Source organism: Triticum aestivum, chromosome 1A, assembly GCF_018294505.1.
Source record: "Triticum aestivum cultivar Chinese Spring chromosome 1A, IWGSC CS RefSeq v2.1, whole genome shotgun sequence".
NCBI lineage: Eukaryota > Viridiplantae > Streptophyta > Magnoliopsida > Poales > Poaceae > Triticum > Triticum aestivum.
This window is the reverse complement of record NC_057794.1, coordinates 589310560-589322101: the sequence shown is the minus strand read 5'-3', so window position 1 is coordinate 589322101 and position 11542 is coordinate 589310560. Positions and strand designations below refer to the sequence as shown.

The window sequence follows — 11542 nt, the reverse complement described above, 5'->3', positions numbered from 1 at the left end:
AGCTCAATTTTCCTAGTAAATCTTTCTCGGGAAATTTCCAAAGTTTCTACCTCGAGAGAAGCTTTGTGAAGTAAGTACTAGCTAGGCTTACCCAAATGATCTGAAAATTTACCAGCGCATGACCATACCTATGTAACTTACCTACACCAATTTTGAGCTCATTTCATTCATCCAATCTCTCTCACTAGTTTTCCCAAGTTTCTGTCCATAGAAGAGCATTGTGAAGGAAGTACTACTTTGGCATGTCCAAATGGTATCAATTTTCTACAATGCTTTCCTATGCCCAAATAACCATCCTCCACAAAATTTCAGCTCAATCCATTCATTATTTTGAGCCCAGCTTCAACATTCATATTTTTGTCCAGCGTGGTACTTTGCAAAGCAAGTACCACCTAGGATCCTCCTTTTGAGCTAAAAATTTGTGAAGACATTCTCCTTAGTAGATGATCATCCTCAGCCAAAACTCACGCCCATTGGCCATGTGCATTTCCCGTACCGCTAATCAAACACTTGGCTGCTAATTCATGTTTGAGCATCGATCGGTCTCCTCGTGAGAATCTTATGTTGTAATTTTCTTCCTAGCACCAACCTGGGGAGTGCCCAACCCACTAGACATGCCTAGGCCGCCCAGAACACATGGCAACACTACGGTCACGCGGTGACCACGCGACGGGCATGCGAGTTTACGCGCTCTAGAGTTGGGGGCCCTCGGCCACCGCCCAAACCTCGACGTATCGCCACCAAACCATGTATTTATGATTAAATAGGTCCTTATGTAACTAGAAATGATTTTTGGAAAAAATAAATAGCAAACTATGAGGCAGTTGCAGTTCAAATTTGACCCGCTTCCAGCTGAATCGGCGGAAATTTGTCTTTTTCACGAGAGGTGGATCAAAACTTTTACACCCAACCATTTTGTCAATTGTGCATTAAATATGTCCTAGTATTTTATAAAAATTGATTTGGTCCAATTTTGCAACAATTATTTGGTAGTTCCTTCACAAAAAACCTCCTTTCGGGCACTCAGAAAAATGGAAAATGGTTTTTTCGTCCAACGAAAATGAAAACTTCCTTAGGCAACATTGTTTGCCATTCCAATATGCACCCTTGTGCACAATATGAGATCATTTGAACAAACTATGCCATGAATGTGGCCATAAGATTGATCATTTGGCTTGAAAGCCATGAATCTTCACACATGATAGCTCATTTCTGAGAACACTTTTTTAAAATAATTGCCGTATTACAAGTTTGTTATTTTTCCTAGGAACTTGGTCACATATAATGACACAATGCGAAGGTTTCCAATTTTTTGATTTTTTTGAATTTTTTATGCCCGTTTCAAAATGCGGTCAAAATGGCGGGCTTGACCGTTCCTAGCTAGTGGTTGAATCTTGGAAAATTTTGGTGTTTCTCTGATTAAATAGATACTTATGTACCTAGAAATGATTTTTGGAAAAAATAAATAGCAAACTATGAGGCAGCTGCAGTTCAAATTTGACCCGCTTCCAGCTGAATCGGCGGAAATTTGTCTTTTTCACGAGAGGTGGATCAAAACTTTTACACCCAACCATTTTGTCAATTGTGCATTAAATATGTCCTAGTATTTTATAAAATTGATTTAGGTCCAATTTTGCAACAATTATTTGGTAGTTCCTTCACAAAAAAACCTCCTTTCGGGCACTCGGAAAATGAAAAATGGTTTTTTCGTCCAAAGAAAATGAAAACTTCCTTAGGCAACATTGTTTGCCATTCCAATATGCACCCTTGTGCACAATATGAGATCATTTGAACAAACTATGCCACGAATGTGGCCATAAGATTGATCATTTGGCTTGAAAGCCATGAATCTTCACACATGATAGCTCATTTCTGAGAACACTTTTTTAAAATAATTCCGTATTACAAGTTTGTTATTTTTCCTGGAACTTGGCCACATATAATGACACAATGCGAAGGTTTCCCAATTTTTTGATTTTTTTTGAATTTTTTATGCCCGTTTCAAAATGCGGTCAAAACGGCGGGCTTGACCGTTCCTAGCTAGTGGTTGAATCTTGGAAAACTTTTGGTGTTTCTCTGATTAAATAGATACTTATGTACCTAGAAATGATTTTTGTAAAAAATAAATAGCAAACTATGAGGCAGCTGCAGTTCAAATTTGACCCGCTTCCAGCTGAATCGGCGGGAAATTTGTCTTTTTCACGAGAGGTGGATCAAAACTTTTTACACCCAACCATTTGGTCAATTGTGCATTAAATATGTCCTAGTATTTTAGAAAATTGATTTGGTCCAATTTTGCAACAATTATTTGGTAGGTCCTTCACAAAAAAACTCCTTTCGGGCACTCGGAAAATGGAAAATGATTTTTCCGTCAAAGAAAATGAAAACTTCCTTAGGCAACATTGTTTGCCATTCCAATATGCACCCTTGTGCACAATATGAGATCATTTGAACAAACTATGCCACGAATGTGGCCATAAGATTGATCATTTGGCTTGAAAGCCATGAATCTTCACGATGATAGCTCATTTCTGAGAACACTTTTTAAAATAATTGCCGTATTACAAGTTTGTTATTTTTCTTGGGAACTTGGCCACATATAATGACACAATGCGAAGGTTTCCCAATTTTTTTGATTTTTTTTGAATTTTTTATGCCCGTTTCAAAATGCGGTCAAAACGGCGGGCTTGACTGTTCCTAGCTAGTGGTTGAATTTTGGAAAACTTTTGGTGTTTCTCTGATTAAATAGATACTTATGTACCTAGAAATGATTTTTGTAAAAAATAAATAGCAAACTATGAGGCAGGTGCAGTTCAAATATGACCCGCTTCCAGCTGAATCGGCGGAAATTTGTCTTTTTCACAAGAGGTGGATCAAAACTTTTTACACCCAACCATTTGGTCAATTGTGCATTAAATATGTCCTAGTATTTTAGAAAATTGATTTAGTACAATTTTGCAACAAATATATTATAGGTCCTTCACAAAAAAACTAATTTTGGGCACTCAAAAATGGAAAATGAATTTTTCGTCCAAGGAAAATGAAAACTCCCTTAGGCAACATTGTTTGGAATTCCAAGATGCACCATTGTGTACAATATGAGATCATTTGAACAAATATTTGAATGGACTTTCACAAAAAAACTCATTTTGAGCACTGAAAAATGAATGAATTTTTTTATCTTGAATCGATCACGACCAATTTATATGGTCATAAGGTCATCAAATGGTTTGCTGCGTTCTGATTGGACCATGGGCATATCACGCATCAACCACCGTAGGATGCTTCCGGATCCAACGGCCCAAACCCACCCGAGCCGAAACCCTAGGTCTGTCCTCATGGATATTTTCCACCCACCCACCCCCCCGCCTCCATTCTTTCTCTCATTCCTCCCTCCCCCGCCTCCATTCTTTCGCTGCAGATCCGCCACCCACCCCAATCCCTCACCCCGATCCAAATCGACGACGACGGCCCCCCGTCGCCGCCCCCTCCTTCCCCATCCCGTCGCCAGTTACCAGTAGTACGGCACACGCCTCGACCCCGGCCTCGTCACGGCGGGCCAGGACCATGGGCACCACCACCGCCGCGGGCCGCCTACTAGTACGATCTCCATCGTGCGCGCCGGGATGAGCGCCAGGGCCGGGCCGGATCCCAACTCCGAGAAGTCGGTCGCATGGCCGGACCTCCGGGGAAGCCTCGAGCGGGCCGGCGCCCTCGCCGCGGAGCACGCGGCCGCGGCGGAGGAACAGGCACGCCTGGCGCGCCGCCTCGAGGCCGCGCTCGAGGTGAGAATGCTTCTCGCTCGCTCGCTTTGCTTCCGCCCCGCTCGTCGCTCCCCCTTTTGTCGAGTGTGGCCTGATCCTGCTGCTGCTGCAGGTGAGGAGGGAGTCGGTGCAGCAGGGCGCGACACTGGACGAGCTGAGCCGACGGCTGGAGCGGCGGCGGGCGCGCGTGGACGAGCAAGCCGTCGCCAGGCGGAGGGCCGCCGAGGGCGTGGAACCGCGCAAGGAGCAGATGCAGGCGCAGATCGAGCGGGTGCTGCCGCTCTCCAGGGCCCTCGCCGCCGCACACCGCCAAGTGCAGGTACCTGCCTGCCCGCCCGTTTCTTCCTCTCCACGCGACACCGGAATGCATTGGGTATTCTGGCTGCCTGCGTTTGGTCCGATATCTAATCCGTCTCCTCCTGATTGATCGCAGGAAGCCAAAGAGTTGAAATCCGCGGAGAAGGCGCGGCTTGGGGATCTGCAGAGGCTGCTCAGGACGAGGCAGCAGTCCATGGTAGCCCAGGTCGCCGCCCTGTACCCTGTCAAGGTCTTCCGAGACCTTCCGGCTGCAGAGAACCACCATTCCCGTACCAATGGTGAGAATTCAGTACTCATGTGCCTCCCCTAAATCGTGATGCCTTCCTGCATTTAGGCAGGCTTCAGCAGTAGAATTAACAAGCATTGACGAATACTGGAGTTGCTTGTTCAAATTTATCTCCAGCATTGACAAATACCATTGACAAATTTATCTCCAGCATTGACAAATTTATCTCAAGCATTAACAAGCATTGACAAGCTTTGTGATTACAGTTTGACTGTATCTCCAGCATTGACAAATACCATTGCTTGTTCAAATTTATACTGGAGTTGCTTGTTCAACATTGATAAAATGTCATTTCTTGTTTAAGGACTCCACTAAACTAGACAAATGTATTAATCCACTATAAATCTCCAAGCATTATGTGCAAGCAATTTCTTATATTATGGGACGGAGGGAGTAGTAAAATCTCCTTGATCATGCAGAAGCTGATTAACAGATTAGGCACAAGCATTATGTGTTAAGAGGGCCCTGCAGTTACATTTTGGCTGCCTTTTGCTCCTTCATTTTTGTGTGTTTGAAAATCAGTACAACTGACATGCTTTACTTCTTCCACGTGCAGTGATTGCTAAAAATGACAGGGATGAGATCCAGCGCCAAGAATGATGCATAGCTTAACTGCTGTCGTAGTCTATTTGTAATTGGGAATACCTTTCTAGACTCCGACCTTCATAGTTCTTGTTGATTCATCTTGCTAGCAACTGAGTAGCTTTTTTGCATTCTTCTATCAACAGCTCAATGCCACCAATTTTTTTTGCCGTTCTTCTCTATTATACAACATCTGTTATACATCATACAGTGCCGAGCTCAGCATACACCAACCATTGTACAAACATATCATGATTGATAGGAAACTTTTGAACCTGCACTATGTCACCTTGTTTTCCAGATGGGCAATAGACGCCGTCGTCCTGTACTATAATAGTGTCTTATTGGGTTTCAGTTTGTTTTGCTACGTACAATGCTTTCACTGGAAATGTTGAACGATCTGTTCTGCCGTATGATTACAATTGCATTAGTATTATTGGATCTGTTAATCAGTGCCTACATGTTAGATCAGCTTGATTTTGAGATGCAGCGAGACTCTGATGTTTCTGAATTCTGATGTGAGAGCATGTATACATCAGTACGACTTTGCATGCATATTTTATTGACTAGGTATATACGTGTTGATGGTCTGTTCCTCTAGTTTTCTGATGTGCATATTTATTTGGATCCACTGAACCTTTGCAGGGTTAATCTTTCAAGTTTGTATATACATAGACAGGTTTTCTGAAACTGTGACTGCACAGTATTGAGAAGTAATCAAGTTTCCTGTAGTTTTTATCAGAACCACGACCACCGGCTCAACGCCGACCCGGCCGTCGTCATCACCTTGGAGGACGACAAGGACGCCGCAGGCGCAGTCGGCCTCGGCAGCGGCTTCCACCACTACCACGTCATCGTCACCTACCAGGTCCACGATGGCGTCTGGTCCGTCGAGTCCTTCTGCAGCCGCTGCCGCTGCTCCTTCCACAGCTTGGGTGGGACTCGTCGGATCGGCCTCCTCATTTCCCATTTCAGGTAGTACATCCTTCTTGCTTGAATCTACTATTTGATCTGCCTGCACATCTCTCGCTCTGGCGCAGAATTGATGGGTTCTTCCTGGATTCTTGTGTAATGAGCTCTTCTTTTTTAGTACTTCTGTAATGGTATTCAGAAATAAAATTCATATGTTTCTACATATGTTCTTTTAGATAAGTATGTCAATACATAACTAGTAATGTAAATGGTGTGACCCAGTTCTAAATATAAATGCAAATAGCTTGTGAATGTCAATCTCATGTATCAGGGTCCTGTTCTTGTAAACCTTATGTAAAGCTAAAATTCTTGCTGTGCAGGGTGACTAGTGATGCAGCACACCAAGCAGTAGCAGGCACACCAAGCAGCAGCAGGGGGAGGGGCTCTCTCGAACGTCGCCGCTGCCACTCATTGCTACTGTCACTGATTGATGATGGATGATCGCTGTTAGTTTAGCTCGGCCGCTGTTAGTTTAGCTCCTTGGTAGTCCCTCCCTCTCTTGCAAGCGTGTAGAAATAGAAATGGTAGCTGTAGTTCCTGTACTCGGTCTGCCCTTTGTTGCTTCATTTCTATGTTAATTCAGTCTCTGTTGAATGTATCTACTGTTTACTGTTGTGGCTGTTGAAAGAATCCTTTGTGTTGAAAGAAATGAACTGGTTTGGATACATACGTACATGCTGAGATGTAAGCTGGAATAGCCATCTGTCCTTGTGATGTCAAACTTCTAAATGCATGTTGTGGAGGCCCAAAATAGACTGGATTGAAAAAGGGCTGAGGCCCCAAAAAGAAATGAATTATAGAAGGCTACGTCCTAGAAAATAAAATGGGCCAGGCCCATGAACCCAACAAAAAATTGATGGAAAAAACACAAATAGGCTGAATTAATGGGCTCGGCCCATGTAAAACCCCCAATTGGACCGGGCTGATTTTAACCAATGACCTTTTCAATTCGTCGCAATTTTGCCACGTCAGATTGCCACGTCGGATCCGACATGGCCTGGGGAGAGAGCTAGCGACCAAAACAGAAGGTCATAGGATCAACGACCTTTTGTTAAAGGTCGCTATAGTCAGTTTACGACCGCCAGCTTTTGACCTTCTGTTTTTGGTCACAAAAAGGTCGTAAATGGAAATTTGTGACCTTTTAGTGACCAATAGTGGTGGTCACAAGTTGACATATTTCTTGTAGTGAGTTGCATATCAGTGGGCACCGCATAAGCCAGAGATCCCTATCCCGCAAGCACATCGGGTTGATGGTAAACTCTGGGGTGTACCCAAGTCTATCATCGGCGCCATATGGCTGCCATTCCACCTATGAAATAGGGCAACAATGCAAAATTGGTGACTTGTTTTCAGGCAAACATGAGAAATGACTGAAGTAATGACCTCGTTACCTGCTCAGGCGTAATCGTGTTCAACTCGGCAACGTACTTCTGGTACATGAGATTGACATCGTTCGTCATCTCGGAAACCACATCCCACTTGTAAGCCCAAGTGGGGCGCCGTAATTCTTCATCTTCATCTTGATACCAAGGATTAAACCTGACGCTCTTCGGGCGTCCAACAGGCAGACGCTCCCAGCTCCATACAGAAAGTAAAAGCATATTACCACCAATGCCTGCACTATCTGTGATCCGCAAACACGCATCGTCCAGCTGCATATGAAAGAAAAACAATGTTAACTTAACAGCAGGCTTGCATTGCTAATGAAGAATGAGTTGATCACAAAACAGACCAACTACCTGTCTGTACAAGTAGGCAAGAGTAGCTGAACCCCAACTTCATTTGCTATCGAAGACGGTCAACGCCTTCAGCCACATCCATGGAGCGTTCTTGCCAGTGGAGTCAGGAAACAAAGTCCTCGACACAACATACCACATGTAGACACGAGCATGTGTCTGGATCACATCATCAGTGGCATCCGGAGGGCACGTCGCAAAGTGATTTTGAATCCACGTAAAAGCAGCTCCGGTTGCTTTCCTTTCCCTCTTCTTCTTCTCTTCTCCCTCCTCTACATCAGCCTCAGCCTCGGTAGGAGCCATACCGATAAGAGCAATCATCTGCTTGCGTCACCCATCAGAATCGATGCTCATACAGAGAGGCCTCCCGTCGATAGCAAGACCGGTGATCAACGAGACATCCTCGAGCGTCACGGTCATCTCCCCAGTCTGAAGATGGAAACTATGCGTCTCCGGCCTCCACCGATCAGCAAGAGCGGACACCAGTGGAGCGTTCAGATTCGGCGTGGACCGGCTGACCAACTGAATCCACGGGAGTAGTCCTGCCTGCTTGATGTACGGTGTGTACCGCTCATCGTAAGGCATGGCAGGACTAGGGACCCCGTGATACCGAATCTTCAAAGGTTCAAGCTTCTGCAAAAAACAAGTAATGACAAATCTTAGGGCATGTAAATTTCAACTTAAGGCAAATTTGCAAAATATTTAGATTACTCGTTATTACCATCTCCTTCTCGCGCATCATGTAGGCCCAGTGTTTCGTGTCGTAGACATCGTCGAGAAGCCAAACCATCCTTACAAATTTCAAACAATAAACATGTATGAGTTCATCTCAAATACCGGTAAACACTCAACATTTCATATGTGTTCATCTAAACATCTCATATGTATTCATCTACAAGAATCTCAACATCTCCTTCTCACACAATGAATAAATGATTGTAAATTCTCATATATATCTAGTATGTCATATGTGTTCAAGTAAATCAACATCTCATATTTCAAATAAACTCAACATTTAATATATATCTAAAAAAATTCAACATCTCACATATAGCTACAACACTCAACATCTCATAATTATCTACAAAACTAGGCATCTCATATATATCTAAAAAAAATTACAATCTAGGTTTCACTAAGAAGAATCATATAGTGTGGGCGGGGGGGGGGGGTCAAAGGTTCCACCTAATCTTGGGCAAACAAAGATCCAAACCAAGCAAATCAAAGGTTCCACCTAATCTTGGGCAAATCCCTAAAATTGCAACGCATTTACGGAGGAAAAGAAAGGGAACGGAGGAGTTTACCTAGTAGGAGGGATCGGAGATCGAATCCGGGCCTCAAAACTTCAGATCTGAGAGGGGTGTGGGGGGGGGTCCGAAGGGAGCGCCGCTGCCGCCGCTCTCTGTAAACAGAGCAACTGCTCAGAGGGGGAAGAACTGCTGGGAGGGGCTGACCCGATGCGGCTTAAGTCAATGTGCAGCGCCCAAGCGATAGACCCTGCACTTTACATAGTGTGACGCCTATCCCTTAGGCGCTGCAGTGCTGCCTGTGGGGCCGCAACTGGACCAGGGCTGCCACGCTGGCAGGAGGTGCGACGCCTAAGGCAGAGGTGCTGCATAGTGGTGTGTGGCGTCTAGCTGTCGGGCGCCACACGAAAGGATCAGCAGAGTGAAAAAATTTCGAGAGCAGGTCATTTTGTAATTTGATTTCGCCCTGAGATCAAATATGTGATTTCTGCCCTGTGTCTTCATGGTCTTTGCCGACCGAAACATTTCATGTATTGTTCAAACTGAATCTTACAGTGTATGCGTTTGCTTTTTTTTCTTTTTTTGAGCGTGTGTACGTTTCTGCTAATCCAACGCAACAATATAGCAGTGAGCCGGCAGCCGCATCGACGCTTTGTAAAGCACAAGTCGAGCGGATGTAGAGACAGTAAAATAAAAAGTTCCAACTTTTTGTTGTGGTATAGTTTGACAAATGTTTATTGTGCATGCAAAATTTCATCGCAAAATCACATTGGTAAAAGGCGTGATAAAAAAGATCAATGCCCTAAAAATGTTACTTACAAAAGCATGTTGGAGCTCTGGGTTTTTTTTCTGGCATGACCTCCACCAATGTGATTTCGTGGTGAATTTTTGCATGCATAATAAACATTTGTCAAAGTAAGTCACACAAAAAATTAGAATTTTTTGAATGTTTTTTTATTTTTTTTATTTTACTATTCACATCAGAAGCATTTGCTTCTGGGTGTAGAAAGGTACTCCCTTGGTCCGGAAATATTAGTCCGAGAAATGAATGTATTTAGATGTATTTTAGTTTCAGATAAATCCATTTGTATTCATTTCTACGACAAGTATTTCTGGACGGAGGGTTTCTTTTTTTTTGAGGGGACGAGTGAAAAATCGGATCGTGCCTTTTTTCAATGGCCCCAGCCCGACTCGGCCCGATTACGGCCAGAGGCCCAGGGACGTGCCTATATATATATATATATACAGGGAGAGGAGCGTATCCGTTTCAACAAAAAAAAAAAAAAGAGGGTGTGAGATCAAAAGCGGGGCGGCGAGCCGAGGCGCGGCGCGGCGGGGCGGGGCGACTAACCCTAGGACTGATCTTGGAGGCGAGGAAGCGGGAGACCATGCCGCTACGTGTCGGCGCCGCGATCCAGCGCTCCAGGGCGGCGGCCAAGGGGCGGCGGCAGGCGGCGGCGGCGGCGGCGGCGGCCAAGGAGCGGGGCCTGCCCTTCTTCCACAGGCAGGCGGCGGCGGCGGCGGGCAAGGGGTGTCAACTGCCCACGCCCAGGCTTCTCGTCCGACCGGAGGTGCGTGGGTTCCTTGCCTTGCTCTAATTCGATTCCGTTGGAGTTCCGATTGGTTAGCCCATTTCTTGCAGTTCGGGATACGCCTGGCTCTTATCCGTTCACACAAGGGCGTGGAAGGGAGGTACGAGGTCCTGGCAGCGCAGCATCGCCTGATGAAGCTCGACGACTATGGTAGATTCAGACTGGTCCAGGCTTCCAAATTTGTCGAGGCGAAACCCAACGACCCTACCTGGTCGGTATATACTAGTATTATCTTAAACCCACGCCATCTCTCTTTCAACCTTGCTCACTAGATGTGATGACAAGCTTAGAATCAATCTACTCGATATCCACACAGGTTATACTGTCAAAGGATTAGAAGATTTGAAGCCTGCCTCGACTTCAAGTTCTCACTTTTTTCCATGGCTTCCTTCCCGCTCGTTTACTGGTGCTGTCACGACAAGGACAACAAGACAGTCGCTTAGTGATTCATCACCCGAGACCTAGTATCAAAAACTTTGGACAATGTGCGGACAGTGATTTATGTCTCAAAGTATTGGACCTTATGCCAGCTTAATTATGTTGTGAGCTGAGCACTATCGTAGTCGTACCTGTTTTGTGCTAGCTATTTCGACCTTATGCCAGCTTAATTATGTGGTGATCTCACGATTTTGGGCAGTCCAACTAATTCATATATGATCTACCTAGTATGATATATATTGGCGCTGTTGCAGGTCCTGATTTGGCTTGTTGACTGTTTTTCCTATATGATCTAGCTAGTATGATTAATTAGCTGTTTCAGGTCCTGTTTTGGCTTGTTGACTGCTTTCCTCCTACTTTCAATGCTTAATTTGTGCATGCCTGACAGACTTAATGGTGCACTAGAGTTGATATTAGTTGTTATTCAGTGGCTCTATCGATCTTGTAGAAATCGATCTTGTGTTTGACATGGAAAAAAAATCGATCTTGTAGAAATGGGAGCTGGTTATCTACTATATATATATCATCTCTTCCGTCTTAAAAACGGAACAAATTGTCTTGTGTTTGACATGGAAAATGTTCAAATGCACTATGAATATCACTTGCT

General features: G+C 44.6%; 1 protein-coding gene across 1 annotated transcript; it reads left to right on the top strand.

The window, feature by feature from the left end:
- The first annotated feature begins 10219 nt into the window (after positions 1 to 10219).
- On the top strand, positions 10220 to 11154 carry LOC123183007 (uncharacterized). Its single transcript, XM_044595731.1, has 3 exons — positions 10220 to 10476; positions 10548 to 10708; positions 10814 to 11154. The coding sequence occupies exons 1-3, from the start codon at positions 10294 to 10296 to the stop codon at positions 10938 to 10940; spliced, it is 471 nt and encodes a 156-aa protein (XP_044451666.1). The 5' UTR covers positions 10220 to 10293; the 3' UTR covers positions 10941 to 11154.
- Positions 11155 to 11542: the final 388 nt, after the last annotated feature.